We start from the raw sequence: 21,942 nt of genomic DNA on the forward strand, positions 1-21,942 counted from the left end.
GTTTTAGGGAGATGTGGTGGAGGGCGGTCTTTCAGTTGAGGCCCCATCTCTGCGCTGGTAATAGTACACTATCAAATACCTGGGAGTCTCTATCTATCAGTCGCCGGATTTACTTTTCAATGACAACTGTGGCAGCGCACTTGCTGGATTGTGGCAATCAGTGGCATTTTGGACTATGTTGTTGCTTCCCGTGAGTGGCAAGGTTGTTGTATCCAAGATGGCCATCCTGCCCAGTCTCCTCTATCTGTCTGTGACTCTCCTGCTTCAGTTGCCCCGGAGGTTCTTTTGAGCACTAAGGGGCCGATTCCGATCCGGGTCGGAAGGGCACCGAATGCGATCCGGCCGGAAAAACTACGAGCCGTACGCGTGTTTTCAGCTTGACTCGTACAGCTGTACGAGCGAGCCAGTACGATGCGAGCTACATAAAATTCACCGACCGAGTCGATTCCGGGTCCAAACCACTCCGTACGTCTCGGTCGTAAGCTAACCGTGGCGTGCAATGGATGCGATTCACGACCGAGCCAGTACGATGCATGCGTCGGAGAGCCTGTGCGAGCTGGAGTGTCCGGCTCGCGAAAGTTCCCGGAGATGGACTTCAGGGGCCCTCGTCGGACCCCCCCCGACACCCGCAGCCGTACGACTCGCACACAGGGGAAGACACATGGGTTTCCGCCACACAGGCATGTACGGCGCGGATGGCACTGACGCGTACCCACTGTAGGGGGCACACTTGTTCAAGACGTACCCATTCAGGCAATGGGAGCGCATGTACACATCGAACAACTGGCTCCCATTGACTTCTATGGGAGTCCGACCGAACCGAGTCCGACAGCCTACGTGCGCATCGAAAATCGCTCGGTCGGACTGTAGGGGTCCGGCTCGGTCGGAAAACACTCCGAATCCGACTCGGTCGGAGTGCTTTCCGACCCGGTTCGGAATCGGCACCTAAATAATTTCTTTTCAACCTTCTATTGGGGTGTGAGGCGAAGCTGTGTGGTGTTTTGGGAACTAAACTTTCTGGTGCAGGAGGGCGGTTTGGCAGCCCCAGATCTGGAATTGTATTATCTAGCATGGCAGTTGCAATGGGTGGCATGCTGGCGGTCCAACATATGGGATGCTGTGGGTTCTCAGCATAGTGGTTCCCCAACTAGGGAGGCACTGACCAGGATCTTGTTGAGGCCCCCTGGCATCTGGTATGCAGAATTTGAATTTGCTCATTAGAACACCATGCTGTGTCTGGGCTAGGGCCCTGAGGAGCACGAATGCCAGGATGCCCTATACACGTGAGCTCCCGCTCTTGGTGGGTCGACGTTGGGAGTGACATTGGAGTTGGTCTGGACTCTGCTGCTGAACGTCGGACGGGGTTGTGGTGCAGGGCAATTTCTTTGTGGGGGTGAATAGTGGCCCTTCTTAACCCTCTGGGAGTCTTACAACACCCCAGGTGGGCATTTCTTGCTGCATAGTACATTGGTATGTATAATCCGCGAGTGAAGGAACCCGGAATCGGTGAAGCCACCAAGCATGATTGTCTTTGACTTCTTTTCCTCTTCACGGGGCGGCTGAAGGTGGTCACCCTGCTGTGCAAGGCACTGCTGTAAGGGACCCGGTTAGACCTTGCAGAGCTCCGGGTGCATTGAGACCGGGATCTTGGAACACCGCTGACTGATCTGGCATGGGGGGGTTGTTCTGGAGTGCACCCTGTGGGTGCCCTGGAATGCTCGCTTCAGACGTATTCATTTTTTGCTTTTTGCATCAGGCTTACCTTACCCCGCTAGTGCATACACGTTTCTTGCGGGTTCATCGGTGTGCCCATAGTATGCTACTGAGGATAATGAATTTCTGCATATGATGCGGACTTGCCCCTTCTTATCGACATATTGAATGTTGGTTCTTCAGGTGGTTTATAGGGCCAAAGATCTGGAATTTGCATTTAGTCCTCAACTGTTCCTCCTGGGTCTTCACGAGCGTGCTGCAGTCCGGTAGGTCAAGGATAGGTTTCTAGACCTGGCCTCAATTCTTGCTCGTAGGCAGATAACAATGAGCTGGAAATCGGCTTGAGGACCTAATATATGTTGATGGGTGTCAGAGCAGATGAGGTGGGTGGACTGTGAAAAGGAAGTCCTTCACAGAGAGGAAGCCAGGGGAGTCAAGAAGCTACCTATTATGCCTGGTAGTGATGCCATAATACTGGCTTGTCCTCGGGTGAGTCATGAGGGTCAAATTGTCGTGGATAAATCAGACTCAGTAGGTACTTTGCCTGCTATGGGTGGGTTGGCCTTGACGCAGGCTCGTGACACTCTCTCATATAGGGTGGTATCTTCTGGGGCAAGTCTTGCTGTGGGAAGTAAGGGTAGGCAGTATCTTGCCTGTGCGTGGACAGATGCTTTGGTGAATGGCAGCAAGGGTTGTATATAGGCTCTGTGGAGGGGCCACAGAGCCACAGGGCTGGTGGCCACCCTTCCACAGAGCCACATGGCTGGTGTTCTATATTGTTGGAGGTTTGGGCCCCAGTACTGCTAATATCTCCGCTTATTAATAATACTGCCTCCACATATGCTGCCCGCTGCCTTTTTTCTTTTCCATTAGGCTTATCCTTTTTTTGTTTTTCTAATTTGTATGGTTTTGTTATCATGCAAACTTAATAAAAACATTTATAAAAACCAAACAGTTATGACATAGGCGACTTATTTATTGGGAAAATGCCTGCACATATCCACGCCACATAGTATGTCCATTTTGTTTATGCCAAGCTAAGTACTTCTTTCTAGAGTGTTTTGGTACGGTTGTAGATGGATTCATAAGTTGTTGTAGTGTGATCCATGGGAAGAACAGCATGATCATAATAGGATATTGGCAGTTGGGAGGTTGTTGATGTTGGACTGAGTTACGACATAGAGGTCATTGATCATTATTTATGTATACGATGATTGTAATTGCCTATTACTACAACATGGATTTTCTACTAATTGGTATCGCCTAATTGGTCCATGTGAATGACCTGGGATTTTCTTTTAATGTTCCTTTTATAATACATATTTTATTTTTAGTTTTTCTATTGTGCATATATGCCTCTGCCATCCTGAACAAATTAGAAGATCAGATTGTCTGAATATTTTATCCCAACCGAAATTAAATCGAGCTGTCAGCTGCATATTTTAGTGTCTAACCGGTAAGGCTCCCACTTTGATGTTATAAGTTAACTTACAGCCCTTAGATAAATTGATTTCTTAGAATCATGGTTTTAGTGGTCCGATGAATAATTAAAATATTTTGTCTCTGCCTGAAATTTTATTATGCAAGCCACAAATTGGAACGCTCACATGAATTGAAGTGAATGTGTTTTGTTTGATTTTTCTCTTAACTCATATACCACAGTATTTTTCTATGTCTTTGATGGTTTTGCTATTTATTTTTACCGGTTATGGGCTCATTTTGCAAACCTGAGAAAGGTTTGTAGCCAAAACGCATTGTTTGAGCACCAAATAAAGTCATGGTGGAACTGCAGTGGAGTACTGTCTTCCTATTTTTTGTTTTTTTTATTTATGATGGGACTCATAGCCCGCCAACGAACACCGGCATCGACAGCGAGGGTGAGATCGCTCTATTTGGGGACTTAGGTTGTATAAATATAGCAGACTTGCTTGGCTTTGTAAAGAAAAAGTACGCAACGCACTGCTTGTTCTGCGTTCTGTTACACAGCATTAGGAAGACGTTCCATGGGTTGAGCAAGGGCGTTCCTATTCATCAACCCATTGATTTTGGTGCATTCCTAGATTTACTAAAGCTAGTAAACCTTTGAATGTGTCAACATGCTACACCTTTCCTAGTGAGGCAAGACAAAGAGAAATGTATTTTTCTTTCCCCTCATTTATTCCCCTGCATTCCACATCACACTTATAAAGAGAAACATGTTTCTATGGATTGTTTCTGTATACTATGGTGTCCCTTCCTGCACAAAAGCAACCATGCCCATAACTCAGGCACCCTTACACTATGGTGCAAGGGTGCCTGTATTAGAGCAAGGCTGCATGCAATGCACCAGCGGAAGGAGAGAGGAGAAATGCTCCATATCTTGGTAAATATGGTTAATTTCTGCTCTTTCCCTGTTATCCAACACAGCATACCAACTTTGCTTGCTGCCCTGAGCTGCATGAAAGGTTAGTAAATATGCCCCTATGTTAGAAAAGAGGGAATAGAGGCACTCTGTCAGAGACAAATGAAGGGAGGTAAGCAAAAATTGCCTGAGTGGGTGAGGCAGTGGGAACATCTTTCATTACCTCCTGTCAGGTCATTCCTTCTTGTCGATGAAAGTCAGACCAACTGGTCAATGCTTTTAACCCATCTAATAATAAAGTGTTTATCGTTTCATACTGCACTTCTTCAATTTTTAAGCACTACACATAACACATGCTATTATTAACTGTGCATGATACTCAATGAACAGACCTTCAGGAGGCTGGAAGGCCCAAAACTACTTGTTCCTGCAGCGAATGTGCAGCTGATTGACTATACTATTGTCCCAAAAATCTCAGAAACCATATATTACCACAAACTTAATGAATGACAAGACCTTTCGCTTTGAGATTTGACTCTCGGGATTTGCAAAGAATAGACGTAAACATCTTCTTTTGAAGGATGGTAGGGGTAGATAACTCGGGTATGATTTAGTTATTTCAACACTACCAATGTGAAGAGTCTGGCTTTTGAGGTTAATCAGGAGAACCCTTAAAGCACCTCTACCTACTAATACAGAGAGTAAGCCATAATTAGCAGTATTGCACAGTGACAGTGTTTGGGCTGCAGGCCAAAATCAGAGAGTTCTGAGTGGAGGTTCATTATAAGGCTTACTGTTCTTCAGGTAGACACATGAATGAACATGGAATCTATCAGTCAGCCACTTGTGCTTCGAATGGACACATTTAGATTTCTCCAGACAGATGGATGTGCTTCTGATATTCATTGTCAGAGAACCATGGCCGGTCACTTGTTCTTCCAATGATTTAAGTCAACATTCATTATCCGCAGAGTGTGTCACGATATGGGATCATACAAAATGCTAGTTTATAATTCTGTATCTGGGGAAATTTAAGGGCAATAGTAAACAATTTTCTGGACTCAATTTGCCACATTATATCTGCAGAGAACAAGACTTGAAGGGACACAGTCAGCTACTCAGAACTACTGCCACAGTTGAATTTGTGTTAGGATAAGCTTTGCTTGAAGTGCAGCCTGTCTGACTCCTATAAATGATCATTCCAAATTTTTTCTCAAAATTCGGCTCCACGGAAATGGTACTGAACACATAATATTACTGTTTTTGGCAGGCTCAGCTTAGTCAGCTCTTCAGTCAGCCATGTGCTGGTCCACGTCCTTCCTATCAAACCAGGGCCTAAGAGGGCGAGTATGAGCATCAGCACATGTCTGTTGTTTAAACCAGTGACGTAAGTTTAAAAGGTATCCCCGGACCATTGAGATTTTGTCAAAACCCAGACTGAGATTCAAGGGAGAGGGCTGAGCATTTCAGGGACATGCAGAGACTCCCTTCTCTGAACCTAAAAATCAAAACACACACCAAATTTGCTTGGATATATACAGATACCCCTGTCAAAACCATGCCTTAAGCCTTTCATCACCTAGACCTCAACTGCCCCTCACGCTCACACTTTCTACTTGTTCTGAGCAGGTAAAAACGTCAGCATTTTTCTTTCTGAATTGGGGAAAATGCACACAGAAAAGATTCTAGTATTATTAAGTCCATGCAGATATTTCATATTCCAGGGAGAAAACTTTCAATTGCTAGAATTTGGCATCAAGATACCAGACCGAATCTGAGATTCAGGTCCCCCAATAATCCACAACAAATGTTGGCACACTCATTATAAGGACCTTAGTGTACAACTTACACCTTTTACATACAAACATGCTTCCAACAGCGTAAAACACACACTTGCGGAAGCATTGTATGAACGATTACATGTCTTAAAATGTATGTGGCATGTTACCGTGCCATACTAACTGCAGGATCTCAGTTTGTAAAAAGGGAATCAATTTCAATCACCCTTTACTGTCTGTGACTTCGAGTTTGGCGAAGGGGTTACTCCTTCACAGTGTGACGGATAGCCCATCAACCTTGTTATATGTGTCACAAGATATAATGCACTTGTAATAAAGCAGATGGGATATTTTTCACGTTTGTGATGGAGTAACTCGTCAGCCAAATTCAAAGTCAGGCCCTTAGCCCATTTACCACAAGCTCTACTAATTTCTTTGCTGGCACATCAAGGACCATTTTGTCTGTGACAGCATAATCTCGCACCGCTAATCTATATAAAGGATCGCTGAGCAGTGTTGCCTTCGACTCTTGGGCCCTTATTATGATTGACCACAAAATGCTGATGGAGCCCTTATCTACAGTTTCTGGACGCATCAAAATAATGATATCTGTGGGAACTGGAAAGGTATCTTTCCTTTCACCTGTAGATTTTATGTCAAAGCCACCAAATTCTCTATATTTAACAGTAGTTTCTCTTTTCTCGGTGGATCCTCAGAGTCCAGCTTAATTGGCATGATTTCTAAGACTAAGGGGGAGGAGCGTCACCCCACTGCTATTTTAGCAGTGCATAAAATAAAAATAAAAAGACAATAACAAGATGTTATTATCATTTTATTTTTCTATAAGGCACTCAGAGTTGGGGCGGGGCTCTGTGATGCAAAGCAGAATAAAGAGTGGTTTGCACTCCTCTAAATATACATGGTGGTTTGGCCGGCCCTTAGCATGTTCCTCAATGGGCTGTGTTGCCCAGCCCGGTGGAGAACATGCCCAGTCTCCCAGGCACTGCCTGAGTGGCCAAACAGGCCGCTCATACCAATCACAACACTGCTCATGCAACATCGTGATTGGCTTGGAGAGCCCAGAAGGCTGGGAGTTTCTGGTGCTTGCAGCCGATCTGAAGATGAAGGAGGAGAGAAGTGTGGCGGCGTGGCGGAGAAGGTACATTTATTTATTTGTTTTTTGATCCATTCCCCCCTCCGCACCACCCCCGTTTAGAGGCCATAACTAACATTGTTTATCACTTTTATCTGGCTGGGAGTATGCGTCAAAAGGGAAGGGACTCCTAATATTATTCAAACCTCCCCACCTCAATTTCTCATATTCACACAGTGAATACTTTTACAAGTTAGTAAGGCCTAACTAACCAGAATAGTATGTAGGCTATCATGTATTTAATTGCATTTTTCAATTAGGTAACATAACTTAATTGCAATGTTTAAATAAGTCCAGCCACATTTAAACTTTGTCAATTTAATAGAATAATTGAGAAATATTTCTGGGGTGGTGGCACTGATTTTTTTTTAACAATGGAGGGGCATGGCATTAACAAGTTTGAAGACCAGTGTTCTAATCCCTGCACAGGGGGCTGAATTAAACAGCACATGTTTTTATCAGGGCCTAAGTAGGAACATCTTAGTGACAAATTATCTGGTTCAAGGCGGCCTGGTTCACAGCTACTCACTTCGATTGCCTTCCAAACTTTTCAGATTGTAGTAACAGTTCTTAGGAAAGGTATACTGGTAGTGGCCATATGCACACCCATATAAGTTAATCAACTTACTGGATGTAGTGCAAGTACCCTGTTCTGAAAGTCCACCTCTAAAACAATGCTGTTTTATGGGGCTCACAGAAGTTCACATCAAAACACAGTAAGATACAGTAGATATTTCATCTGCACCTCCCAGCCAAAGAGCTCCCAACGTCTAGCTGCAAAACAGTATAACTCCAAAACATTCTGCAATAAAGATCCAGAAAACAAATGCCAACCACCTAATAGTAAAAGAACCAGAAAAACTGAATAGGTGATCCAAACGTAAAAGCTGCAAATCATTTATTGCAAGTGAGCAAAATTATTAAACGTTCTCATAGGATCACATTTCCAGTCTATGAATAAAAAACTCTCAACAATCAATTGAAAACAAGCTAAATATAGCCAAAGAAAACCATGCTAGGCTAGGTTGTACAGCTTCCAGCGATTTGAGTGACAAACAGGTGGCTTGTGCAAGGAACATACTCCTCCACTCGATCCACTTGTCACAGTCTTTGCTTCTTTGTATCCTATGGATAAATGTATCTTGACAGCTCAGCCACATACAATGATGGTCTGTCATTTGTCAACGCGATCCGCATAAGTGACATGATTGCAGGAGATGGATAATTTGAAGGAGATGTAGGACAATGGCAATTTGAAACCATTTTTATAGTAAGAAAAACCTATACAGTGACAAGATCAGGGAGTAGATTAGATTCTGCAGTACTGTCACCAATGAGCAAGAGATTATTAGTGCTATTATTTGAGTTCCACTCTATGATCATCAGACAAGTTTTGTCTCTAAAGAAAAGATCCAATCCAATGGCAATCAAGCTGTCCCTATACCCAAATTGCAAGTCTATTGGCAATTTTGATATTCTTAAACAGTGGAAAATAGGCAGGCTCCTGCAGTGACAACTAGAGCTCTATTACTTTCACCTGATCAAACTTACAGGGCAAATCACCGCCCCGAGATGATGTAGCTCTAACTTTTCTATTGAACATGATATTTTATTATTTCAAGAAACTTTGTGATTTCCTAGTCATCTTTTTTACACCAACAATAAATTCTTCAAAAAGGGGTGGTGTTCATTGGTGTCTGTCAATGTATATTGCATGCCATTGTAATCTTGATGCGTTCATGGTTAAATTAGACAGGTGTTTAATTCTGCTCCACCATATAGAAAACTGGAGTCTAGAGCTGCAAAGTACAAGCATCATCTTGGTAAATGGGACATTTTTGTTGGAATTAAAAAAGGTCCTCTGCATGGCTCAAGAGGGATTGTATCCCTGCCTCAAGTTTACTCTAGTAAGCAGTAATATCTTTGCTTCCTACCTCTGTATGCACAACAATCACGTTTGTGCACTGTACCTTATTTCTTAAAATGGAGTGAGACCCAAAGTGAGGCTCTATGGTCAGAGGGGCACGCCAAGTGCATCCTTCTTTTGCAAAGATAGCTACCGTCTCGTCAACAGGCTTTAGAGGACTGATAGTTGTGGCAGCAAACCCGATTTAAGTCAAGAGGGCAGGCCTTTTCCTGACACCTGCTAGAGTTAGTGTTCCAGCATTACCCATGCCTTAAACTGTCTACCAGCCCCATGCAACCGTAAACCTTTGCCAATACATGGCGAACATGGAAGATGCGTTTGTGTATTGATTGATAGTGGTAGATGTATGTGGTAAACATGTTGTGCCTGTGATCATGGGCACACTGGCATTCAATTTGTGTGATGTAAAATACAAGTGGTACCTATGATGGAGGATTTGGGAGAGCCCAGACAGCAAGTGTGAATTAAAGCACTCTACACAGACATTCCAGAAAGTAGTTTACTTGGTCAGATTTTTGTGTGTCTATGAGAGGAAACAGAAGATCCCTTTGAAGCTAAGAAGTTTCCCCTACCCTTTTGTCCTCTGGAAAGCTGGTCCTTCACATGTTAAGAGGTAGCTGAATTGAAAGAGTTCATATCTTTTGTGTATGCAGTTCTCCTTCCTCATAGCACCTTAGTCCTCCCCATCATCATGCTTAAACTTTGGACAACAACCATGGCTGGATCAGTCTACTTTGAAAAAGCAAAAGTGCGGAACTGCCTATAACCAATACACAACAGATATGCTGGAATACACAATCTCACAGTGGAGAATGGGAGAATTTTAAGCCTCTAAGATTAATGTGCCAACATCCTACTTTCCTTTCCAGGTTTGGGATGAGTATTTGAAAAAGATCAGTGAGTCTGCTTGGAACCTGCTTCCTTGGATGGTGGTGCTCTTGCTCTAGGAATATTCTGCTTTGAAGGAGGGTTAACCCAAGGCAGTGCGTATCGCTTAGATATAAGGGAGACCTGTACCTCTGTGCTGAGGTGGAGGTCAGACGCCCCCAGAAGAGTCTTCAGCACAGACAACTGCATCAACCCCAAGAATTAAAGGGAGTAGGAGAACTCACTGGAGCAAGTTCTGTGGCCCAGATCCTACAGCCAAGGAGCAGACGGCTACTAAAAAAAGTTGACTTCCATCCTCAGTTGAGCAGCGACCAAGAACTCACCAGAATCATCATGACATTGCAAGCTCAGGCAAGAAAAAAACACCACTGAAATCTGGGGTGAGCACAAAGCATATTTGGGTGGTGGGCTGTGTTTGGCTTGAGAAAGAACCCAAGCCACAAGGCCACCAGGACCACAAGTAACATGACTGGGCTGCAGTGTTCTCTTCACAGGTGCTGGTGATGCTGGTAATTGCCTTTGGCAGGCACCAGGATTTACCATGAATCTTGTAGTCTTTTGTAGAATGTTATATTGATTTTATATTATATTTTATATCATCGTATTCAATATCCTATATTCCTCTCTTGGTGTCAGCCACTTGTGTGTGCAGTGGTCATAACTTTAAGCTATTAATAACATTTTGACTCAAAAAGGGGGAATCCACAGACACATCCCTTGACCATACCTTTTCTCCTGAGAGCAGAAAAGGACCACCATTCTACTTGAGAAGCATTTAGTAAAACAATCTACATCAAGAAAGTAGAGGATCCAGGAGAGGCAAAGGGGTTGGAATCTCTCAGTGCCTAGAGTTCATGGTGGAAAGTGTTTGTGATAAATTGGCATCAGAAATGCAATGGCCAGAGTGTAAGGATGTAAAGATAGACAGCTGCAATGACAAGACTCCCCCCCCTCCAGCAGGAAAAGATGCATAGGTCAGCAGCATTGATCAGTTGCTGGGACCTATAACTTTCCTATTTGGGCTTGCACCTGAGAGACATCAGTATGATGCTGGTGTCTGCCAATGGTGCGAGAGGGGAGACTGAGGATACCCGAGGGATAGAGACTGCAATGTAAGTGACAGACTTTTGTTGTATTTAATGTTTGGAAGGCAAGGATGATTGTTCATTCAACCGCCTAGAGCATGGGAAGAGAGGACAATTCCAGTAGTGGTTTGTAATTAGAGATTCGTCACATCATCCCCATGAAAATAAGACGGTGAATGAGGCGCCTGAAACTTTGCAACTGATGTGCATGGCATGAACTAACAAAATAAATAGAACGGGAATCACAGATAAGGTTGAAACCCTCCTCTGTTCTTTTGTTGATCCCCACCAGTGCCCCTGGTTGTTCAACCCAATTCTTATCTTGTCCTTATAGAGGAGGTATGGAAGGAAAGGGAGGGCATTGAAAACCAAAACTCTTCAGACTGAGATAAAGAATACGAGAACTGAATTCTGGTAATGCCAACACCATAAAGAAATGTAAGGAGACAGTAAACAAGATGAAACTGTAGGAATAAAGTAACTATTTGGGGGTAGCACACTGGAATAAATATTGTAGGAATATCATTTTGTCAGAGGTGATGGCTGAAGTGTAAATTTTGAACAGTAGTGCTGAAAACTAGAAGAATGGAAGCTTGAAAAGAGGACAGTCATTTTGTGAAGCTGCTTGGACTCAGGTTAGCTCAAAAGGCCAGGCACCAAATGTCATATGACGTTTTTTCATACATCTCCATTAGTTCAATCAATTTGGGCAAACCCCATGTAATTTGTCTGTGCTTGGCAATTTGCTTTTTCTCGTGCCTCCTAGATTTAGCTTAGTGTGAACGTTCTGTGATTATCAAATATTTACACTTAAAAGGCCCCCTGTGAAACCTGAATAACCTTTCGTTACATCCAGGAAATCAGTTTTGACAAATCCAATGTGTCTGATTTTAATGTGTTAATGCTTGCAAAGAGCAAGGGTGCATGCTTGTGTTGTATTAAATAGCACATTACAGAGAGTCGTATTGGCTTTACCAGTGCTGGTTTTGTTTCTATTTTCGAAACAAGCTCAAAGCGGACCTGTATCACCCCTGCATTTGTAATCTGATTGGAATGATATAATCATTCAAAACTCCAACTACCAAATATCGGTGTCCATCATGAGAATGGCTCTGACTGTGAGTAATCCACAGGGTAGATATGCCACATGACAAGAACTCAAAATTGCATGATAATTTATTCAACATGCTGTTCCTCATTTACACTTGGAAGCTCACAGCCTAGTCAGGCTTTGGTCAATGTTTGTAGATGCAGACAGAGCAGTGAGATGCAGCTGTGCCCCCCCCTCTTTTTGTGGGCACTAGGTTTGCTGCTACTCCAGACAACAAATCAATTCCTACTTAATATTTTAGAATGGTCCAATAAGCTGCACATACTTACAACGGGCAGTGCCTCTGCTACAAGACTGGCGAGTCAGTCATGTGATTTCTAGTGACACTGAACACACGTATCTCCCAGCATGTGAAATATGTGAGGTTGTTGGTAATAACTCCTTGGGTGCTTCTTATCTATTGCACCACATTGGATGTGAAAGTCATAGAATAATCTTCCTTCCTTCCTAGGAAACTGAGGCAAAATGCTAATTCCTTCACACATAGGGGCTCATTTATGGGGAATTGGCTTAGCGCAGCGGCGCTACCATATGTCAATCTGAAAGGGCAGTAATGCACCGTATTTAAGCAAGCAAGTTCCTGTCCTTTCCTCCTGAGCTGGCCCACAATGTGTTGCCTAGCGCCAGCACAGGCAGCCATGCAACATGGTGCAAGCGTGTCTGCATTGCATGCAGGATTTATTTTTTGTGCAGGAAGAGGACCTTACTGTACAAAAACAATCCAGAGAGGCATTTTACTCTTTGTGCAGCACACAAGGAAAGAGGAAAAACGAAGAGAAATAAAAATATATCTCCTTGTTACGCCTGCTCTGGGAGGTGTAAGTTTTTGCCGTGTCTCCAGGTTTACGTAATTAAGTAAATCTGGGACAGCGTCAAACCCCATGGGTGTTGTGTGGGAAAACCTACTGCAATGCCCATGGAACGCCTCCCTGGTGCAGAGAATGGCAACTCAGCGACTTTAGCTGCTGTCTACAAAGTGGCTTTACGTGGTCTCATAGATATAGTTGAGAGGGTTGCGCCACAGGAGTGTTAGATAAAGTGATGCTCTGGCAGCGCAAGCCTCTCATGGATCAGCCCCATAGTTTGGACCTCTGTGACAGTGGAGCGGAGAGAAGAGCAGCAATATGGTAAACCACGCTGTCAACTGTCATTTGGTTTGTTGAAACAGATCACTCATGGTCAAACATATATCCCACCATTTAGCAGCATTTTATAACGAACCATCACGTAGCATTCTAAACAAGTCAGTACATACAACTTATCTACAAGGGGTCTGGAGTGACGATAGACAGCAAAAGCATGTGGGCAGAGCAGGGAAATCACGGGGATTAATACCAAACATGTCCTTCTCTAAAAGAAATATAAACACATACATGGCTTTCTGCAACCATCTTTCCATCCCCACTACTGGCAATTACCCAAAATCATTTTGAGGATCATTTGTAGAAAAGTAAGTGACCTCTTTAGAATAAATGTTAATTTCCTATATGTTGTGAGTTTTTCCCAAATGTGAAGATGTGAAAATGTGAAAACACAGAACAGGTGGCCACCCTGAGAGATGCTGGGAGGCACGAGGAGAAAAGAAAGTGCAATACTACCATCCTTCCCATGTTACCCTCAGGCCTTCTATCTTTTAATGGGCGTCAGGGAGCATTGCTATATAAGGCTGTGGTTACTTAGCAGTGTTCAACTTCTCCCACACAAATGGACTGGCCCAACAACAGCTGTATTAAAAGAGACGAGGTCATGTTTATTTTCAATGTGACATAAGTTTACTTACAATCTCAGGTTCTGTGCCCAAAAACCCCTCCACCAAACAGCCAGCATCCTTCTAAAAAAGACAATTTGAAAGCAATATTTACAATAAAAGCAAGGATCACTTGAGTATTAGTGAGTGCCATTAATAGCAATGGTAGATAACTTGTTGGAAGTTTAGTACATGATCCCAAGGATGTGACATACAAATTGCTCACTAACAACAGTTTAGTTTGCACAGGTGAGCATGTGGCGCATCATCTAATAATAGTCATCATTCCATTGTGCTACAAAACAAGTCAACACTAACAGAAAAACGAATAATGACACTTAAAAAAGGTAAAAGACTTGCCAGACGTGTGCCTAGCACAAAGAATCAGCATTGTAAACAAACAGCCAATAACATAGCAATGAATACCAAAATAGTGCATCAGCCTACTAAGATTGTCAGAAAATAAAATGTGTCAGCTCAATCAGAAAATGTAACATATAATAACCAGGTGTAGTAAAGTCCATACAGGAATGAGACCGGAAGCAGTAGGGTTGATTGAGGGTCCTTTAATGTAGCTGGTAATCAAGAGACCTCATCCTCCAGCAAACAGATACAACTGACTTTGCATTCAATGAACAACATTCTACAGGAGGAATATTCTAAAAAGGAACATACTCAGAATACATGACATAGAATATGACATAGGCATAATGACATGACCAAGTCAGAACACTACACCGGGGTTGCGTGGGAATATGGCTTAGATGCAGAATAAAATGGCTGCAGCTAAATTCTCCGAGGTCATATTCATAATAGCCATCTTTTTCCAAGACACAGATATGCTGTAACCAGATAAGAGGTGTAGATTCAGGTGTAAGAACTCTGAAGGCATCAGGGGGCATATTATCAAGCACGGCGTTAAAATTATCACCGCTTTAGCGGCAGAAAACTGCAGCTAAAGCGGCGATAATGGGCTTGATAATATGCCGCAGAGAATTCCAATAGAAGCCCATGTTGACACCAGAACATGGGCTTCTATGGGAATTCTCAAGGGTGTATTATCAAGCCCATTATTGCCGCTTTAGCTGCAGTTTTCTGCCGCTAAAGCGGCAATAATTTTAGCGCCGTTTCTTGATAATATGCCTCTATGAAAGTTGTTTAATGGGCATTGTAGATGGCATTTATGGAGATGTTCCCGAATTTACATTCCCAACTCAGGTGGAAATCATCTGCCATTTTGTTTTTGCACCTAGAATTTTCTTTTGCCAGAAATGCATGTTTATCGTTTACATTATATGGATTTGGACATAAGGCACATTTGTTTTACCAATGTGGGGTTTATTTTGTTTCTTAATACTTAAAGGAAATGAAGTCATTTTATTATTTCCCACAAATGGAGCTCGTTCCCACAAACATTTAACATGTATGTTAAAAGCCAGTCTTCAGACAGTCTATTGATGCACATTGCTGCTGAGTAGTTTATTAAATGTATAGATCATGAATTGTCATGCAGTTTATATTCTATTATGTACTGAAAAGGCCAATAACAAAAGGATCAAGCACTGTGTGCTTCAAAACATATCATCGCCATGCACAGTATAACTCTTTTTGTCCTTTCATTCATAAAAGACTTGCTCAGCTATGCACATTACAGGCCAGTTTCTGATTATAAGGAATCTGATGATCCACCTTACAAGTGATAACTATAATTGTTTCTAGAAAGCCTATCATTCTATTAGACAAACTCACATCACTGAGACAATTTATGGAAGACACGATCATAAAAAAGGCAGAACACTGATCATTAATGATTTGTCATCGAAAAAAGGGGTTCTGATGTGTAGCATTTTTTTTCTTCAGTTTTATATAGCGCAAACTTGAGCCGAAGGTATCAGAGCGCTTTACATGAGCACCAGCTGCATTACATAAGGACACAGTCATTTTTGAATGAAGGTGATTTAGTGATTTAGTGATTTGCCCAGAATCACAGGATATTGAGGGTCATTGCTGAGACTCGAGCCCGCTTTCCCAGATTTGAGTGCGACGCCATAGCCCTTAAGCCACATCCTTTCCCCAGTGTATAATGGATGAATAAGTAATGCTGAAGAATGTGTCTCTAGTGCATCTACCTTGGATGTAGATTTGAAAAGCCAGGCACAACATCTTGAAAAGAGAAATAGTGGAAGGAGATGTAAGGAATGACAATATTATTTTTTAAATCATTCTTCCTAAAAATCTTTAAAGGAACCCGATCTTGTTAATGTCAACATTCAAAACACACATCGTTGAGGAAGGCAAATCAGTTAAATATCATAATCAGAATATCATCTGATATAAATATGTTGTCATAAATGTTGTTTAGAAAAATATCACCCATTGGTATTAATACTCCAAAGTATTCACCCAATGGGATGATATTTCTGTAAGTGCTATTTAAGACACACCATTTAAGTCAGGCAATATTTCTTTAAGCAGTACTCTGACATAAAAGTACTCAGAGGCATAATTGTTTTTCTTTTGTTGGATATAAAGGCCCCAGAATAATAATTTTAGCCTCCATAGGGAAAACAACAAGCAAACATTGATCGAAGGAATGCTGCAGTTAATTGCAGCCAAGGCTGCATTCCACTTGATTGTCTTTTGCTTACTATGCCACTCTTGACAGCGACCCAACTATATGCAAATCAGTCTTGATCCTGCTCCAATAGGAACTGCACAGCCCAAAATACTAGGCCAAGTCTCCTCCACATATGAACACAGCAACCCCATACCAGGTTCAGCCTGCTTAGACCTCAACAGTGATGTGTTGCTGGAGTCTTGTGGCACACTGAGAATGGAACCCTTTGCTGGGCATAACTGTGTCCCTTTAGCATGAACAGCAAAAACTGATGTCCTCCATAATTGTTCCTGCTCAGATAGAGCCTGGACTGGAAGTTCAGGCTGGACTGTTTTTATTTGAGCGGGGTCAACACTGATTTGTATATGGGTGATTCGTGCCTGAGGTTGTATGATGGCCCACTAAAGTATACAAAAAAGTGATAGACGCAGTTCTCAAATTAATCTCAGCAGTTATTCGGGGCACATCCCAGCCCATCGTTATTTTGCATACTATAACACCTGAGTTTGAGCAAATCAGTCTCGATCCTACTCCAGTGGGAGCAGTCCAGCTCGAACTGCCAGGCCAGGTACTCCCGAAACGAGAATTCAATCAACCCAGGAGCATTTTCACCCTAGTTAAGGCTCAACAGCTAGATATAGTTTTTGTTGTACACTTTGGTGTGCAACCCTAAGTGGGATGGTGTGCCCACCCAGATGTGAGCACCATGCACACTCTGCCACTGGAACCAAGCTGTACCTTGCTGATGGGTGTTTGCAAACCCAAAGGCTCCCAATTGTAACAATCTATGGATTGTGTGAGTATTGGATGGGATAGAGGGACCCCCCAGCCCTTCCAGTTAATAACCTCATGGCTTATCTCTTGTGCCCCAAAAGAGTACCTTTCTATGGGCTTTATAGTGGAATGGGCACATCGATCGTTGACCACTATGCCCCAGAGTTACTCCCCCAAGCCCGTTCATAGTCCGCCTCCTTAACTAAAAGAATTGGGATGCCATTCTCCAAGCAGGCATGAAAAGTGGAGTGCCGCCCATTGACTCCAACCTCATTACGATCTTTCCAGACGAAACCCTCAGGCAACAGCACAAACCCTTCTCCGAAGTCAAGCAAAAACTCAAAGCGATGAAGTTCATCTACATGTTGTTTTTCCCGCCGTGGCTCAAGGTCCTGCACAACATTAAAGCATGATTCTGTGATGCAACTGAGGGGTCGTTGGACTGGTTGCAGGTAGGCAAAACCATGGGCACCCTCTTCTGTCTAGAGAAGATCGTCTTTGTGACAGCCTACATTGACAGATTGGCTGAATTGGTAGACGTGGCTCCCGCCAGTGGAAATATTAAATTGGAGAAAATGTGGCATGAGACAAAGATCCACACAACCCTGAAGACCTCCGTAATGAGATCCCAGGCCAGACAATGGAAAATGCTTATTCTAAATGAGAGTGTTCCTCCTGTGTTTACATTTACCTGTTGATGGACTGGGTTCATATCTGACCGCAGATGGTAGAGGAAATAGATGGATGTGTCGGGACGTGTGCACATGTGGTGCATCTTCCTTACATAAGCAGCAGGTCTTGAGCTGTGCTATCCCCATATCACAAGTGTACCCCACATCTGAACTAGAGCCGAAGTGCTAAGCCATGGGTTAAACTTACAGTTCTAGTCATAACAATTTAATGGGCGACAGTTGCTTCTTGAGTGGAAGTGTGGGGATGGGGAAGTTCATTTAAGAGGGGACAATATTCTCATACTTCAATGTAGGCTTCCCGCTGTGACATTTTGGTATTCAATTTTACCTAGTGACCTAAGCAAAAGACACAGCCTACTTCAGTACATTCAAAATTCTTTACTGGAATGTGAATGGCCCTAATGACAAGATTAAGAGGAGTACTGTCATACATTTTGTCAGAAGGCATTCCCCGATCATCCTCTTCCTCAAAGAGACTGACCTAAAAGGGACCACGTGGGCATTCCTCGGTAGATGGGGTAGGACAGGGTATTTCATTCTGGATTCATGTCCTGCTCTCAAGGGGTTGCCATACTCTTCCATATAAAATCCTCAATTATAGTGCAACAATCAAAAGAGGATCCTCTAGGCAGATATGTAGCAAACATTGGTCCTTGATCTGTGTGTACTCCCCACCCTCCTCACTCAGCATCACTTTGCGCACTCTCACTGACCTCATGGGCGAATTACCGCCTGAGAAACTAATGATAGGTGGAGATTTCAATGTTTTTATGAACAAGCAGAGAGACGTATGACGCATAGGACCTGATAAGACCTACTATCCAACATGACTCTCAGATTGCAGGTCTACTTTAGGTCTGGTTGATGTTTGGCGTGCAAGGGGGGATGGGAAGAGTGGATACACTTATCGATCAACAGCACACCACTATGTTTCCCATCTCAACTACTTCTTCGTACCACAAGAATTCTCATTAGACGTCTCTCAAATATTCATCCTCCTCAGAGGAATCTCAGACCATTCACCCCTCCTACGGTAATTACAAAGCCTCAAATGCAGACCCAATTATTAGCAGAGGTTTATCCCGTGGTGGCTTATGTCTGATGACATAGTCGCCTCGCTACATGAAGACCTAGAGGAATCATTCTTGCTTAACCTCAAATCAGTGGGCTCAACAGTGACACTGTGGGAGGCCGTTACAACTGTCATCCACGGGTTTGTAATGTCACTCATCAGAGCAGAATGCTGAAAACACAAGGCTAACATCATGGCCCTTGAGTTAGAGGTGCTGAGGCTGAAGCTAGAGATTGTCCAATCAGTATCCTCCATCTTCTTTGACAGCTTGAGGTATTGAGGGCTCAAACGAGGACTGTAGCAATAGATACTGCCAAGCAAGTGTGGCTGGTTCCCAAAGCTGCATATACGAGTTTGGCAACAGGTTTTGTTAATTGCTCCATAGGCTGGCAGCTGGCACCCTACTACCTGAAGCTGTTGCCAATAATGTGATTACAGATTCATTAGGTATTTCGGATGCATGTGCAGTTTACTATCAAGCCTTGTCTGTCCCGGTTACACAACCGCATAATGAACTTATAACCCACCATTGTAGATTTCCATCTACACCCACTATCATGAGCAGACAGAGAAGCCCTAGACTCGATACTGTTGGCGATTCCTAATGGGGTCGCAAATTGCCTGCCTCATTAATAAATCATGGTACATTCCATTGTGACTCGCTATTAGGAAGGAACGCCCCTTTCTAATAAAGAGAGTTGCAAATGCTATTTTGCGAGTCACCGACTCGCAAAATAGCATTTGTACATGCCAGGGCCCTTTTTTCCAGTCTCAAACAGGATAATTAACCGTTTCCGACAGCAAAAAACGGCGGTACATCTGGCCCTTAATCACTAAGTGCGATATAGTCAAACACTGGAGAACTCCACTCCCCCAAGCTACGAGAATGGAAACAGGGAATGGACCACTGTTGCACACTCGAGAAGGCTGTTTATACAGCCGGATGTTGCCCCTAAAAACACAACAAAGTCTGGGCTCCATGACCTCACACACTTTAGTCTGATGCACACTTTACACACAATTGTTATATACCCTAGAGGGCCGATGGAGAAAGTCATGATGGGTCCACTGACAACATTAGCTTTCTGCACTGTGAATAAACCCTTTAGCACTCAATCTCTTATCGTATTGCACGTTACGGTTACAGACGTTTGGATGAACACATATGTAAATCATACCGTAATCACTTATGGCACCCATATAAGCCATATTTGTTTTACTTGTCCTTCAAGAATTCAAAACAATAAAAATGTTTAAAAGAAAAGAGATCAACAGCTATCTCTACAACCGTGGATGGTGCTTCATTAAGAAGAATGTGTTATGAACTGATCAGAGAGAACATCACTCAGATCTTTGGTGATGAGCAACAACTGATACTGAAGCATGTCACAATAGTAGGTGAGGGTTTTGCATCCTTTTAATAAAATAATTTAGTAGAACTAGTCAGTCAGAACAAAGTAGTACATTACTGCAAATTATGCCGCTGGAACAAACCTGTCTCACCTTATTGTCTGTTGAATTCCCTTCCGGGTACATATTTATCTACTTATTGCTTTCGCTATTGAACACATTGTATTCGGTTGTAAAGGAAATACGAAAATTCCATATTTGACTTGTTGAACAGTATTTGTGTTAGTAATAAAAGAGATTGAAGTAATGCTTGCAATTTGTATAACCATAGGCATTCACTCAGAGAAGCATCCCAACCCATAATTCTTTGGCATATCATACCAACTCAGTTTGAACTCAATATGCAAAGTAGCCTTGACCCTGGCCCTCATGAGAACCGTCCAGCCTGAACTGCCAGGCCAGGTCCTTACCGTAATATAAAGAAGCAGCCTAGGAACAGTTTCCTCCTGATAAGACTTTGTTCCAGTAGAAGCGTGAGCATGGGACCCATGTCTGGGCATACTGTTGCCATGTAGGGTGGTACATCAAATGCACTAAAGGAGATGGTAGGAATGCTTGCAATTAGTCTAACCACTGGCAATCAATCTGGGTAGCATCCAAACCCATTGTTCTTTTGTTCACCCTGCTACATCAGTTTGGACCCAACCATATGCAAATCAGCCTCTACCCAACTTCTCATGGGAACAAGTTTTTGTATACTTCAGCGGGTCACCCTAAGAGGGATGGGTATACCTAGACATGGGTCCCATGCACATTGTTTTACTGGAACAAAGATAATCATGGCTGATGAGCCCTTATCAGGGTGAAACCTGTCCTTGGTTGCTTGTGTTCCAAATCAAGGAGGACCTGGCCTGGCAGTTCGGGGTTGACTGTTCCCATTGGAGCAGGGTCAAGACAGATTTTCATATGACCGGGTCCAAACTGTTGTGATATTGTGTGCAAATAATGATTTATTGGGATAGGGCCAGTGTGATTACCGGTGGCAGAGATTATTTCAAGCATTCCATCCAGCACTTTTTGCATACTTCAGTCTGAAGAATGAACATCCATAAAGCAAACTAATACACCGCTCCTAAATTGATGGATAAAGTTTCTAAAGCAGCATTCTTTTGCCACTGGTTTATTATAAACAGCTTACGTTTGTTAGGGAAATTGCGTCCTTTTACATTGTAAAGATGGTGCACTAGTAATAGCTCTAATGATATATCCTGGAGAAGTTTTCCGAAAAGATAGATACAAGATTTATTATAGCTTACGAATGTAGTGCGTAGGTCTCTGAGAGTCGTTTTGAAGTTTTCCACGTTACTGTCACCATTCTAAAAGAAACAATGAGAAGGATGGATTATTGTAACGAAAAAGGTAATATAAAACATCTACAAAAAAATAGATTCATGCAACTATCATCCATCAGACAGGGAACAGGGCATCAGGATAACTACACAGCTGGAACGGAATTGCACAATTATTCCCTGAAAGATGCTCAATTAGGCAAAACGCAAAAACAACAGTTGATGGACAGAATGCAGAACAATATCATACATTCACCCCAGTACAGAGATCTGGGCCTAAATCCATCGTTTTTTTGCTCACCATGCCATTCCAGTTTGAACCCAGCCATATGCAAATCAGTCTTG

The 21,942-nt window shown here is 42.9% G+C and overlaps 1 protein-coding gene across 7 annotated transcripts in view; it reads right to left on the reverse strand.

Annotated features, from left to right (window-relative positions):
- The window catches only part of LOC146811135 (uncharacterized), a 469,768-nt gene that overhangs the window by 346,803 nt on the left and 101,023 nt on the right, over positions 1–21,942 (reverse strand). For 6 of the 7 annotated variants that reach the window (XM_085618199.1, XM_085618198.1, XM_085618203.1 and 3 more), the window contains exons 4-5: positions 21,565–21,624; positions 13,777–13,827 (exon numbers count right to left, since the gene is read on the reverse strand). In XM_085618199.1, coding sequence (XP_085474325.1) covers positions 13,777–13,827; positions 21,565–21,624 — 111 coding nt within the window. The remainder of the gene's footprint in view (positions 1–13,776; positions 13,828–21,564; positions 21,625–21,942) is intronic. The other variant, XM_085618200.1, reaches the window with a different exon arrangement.

The sequence above is a fragment of the Triturus cristatus genome, chromosome 7, assembly GCF_964204655.1.
Source record: "Triturus cristatus chromosome 7, aTriCri1.1, whole genome shotgun sequence".
NCBI lineage: Eukaryota > Metazoa > Chordata > Amphibia > Caudata > Salamandridae > Triturus > Triturus cristatus.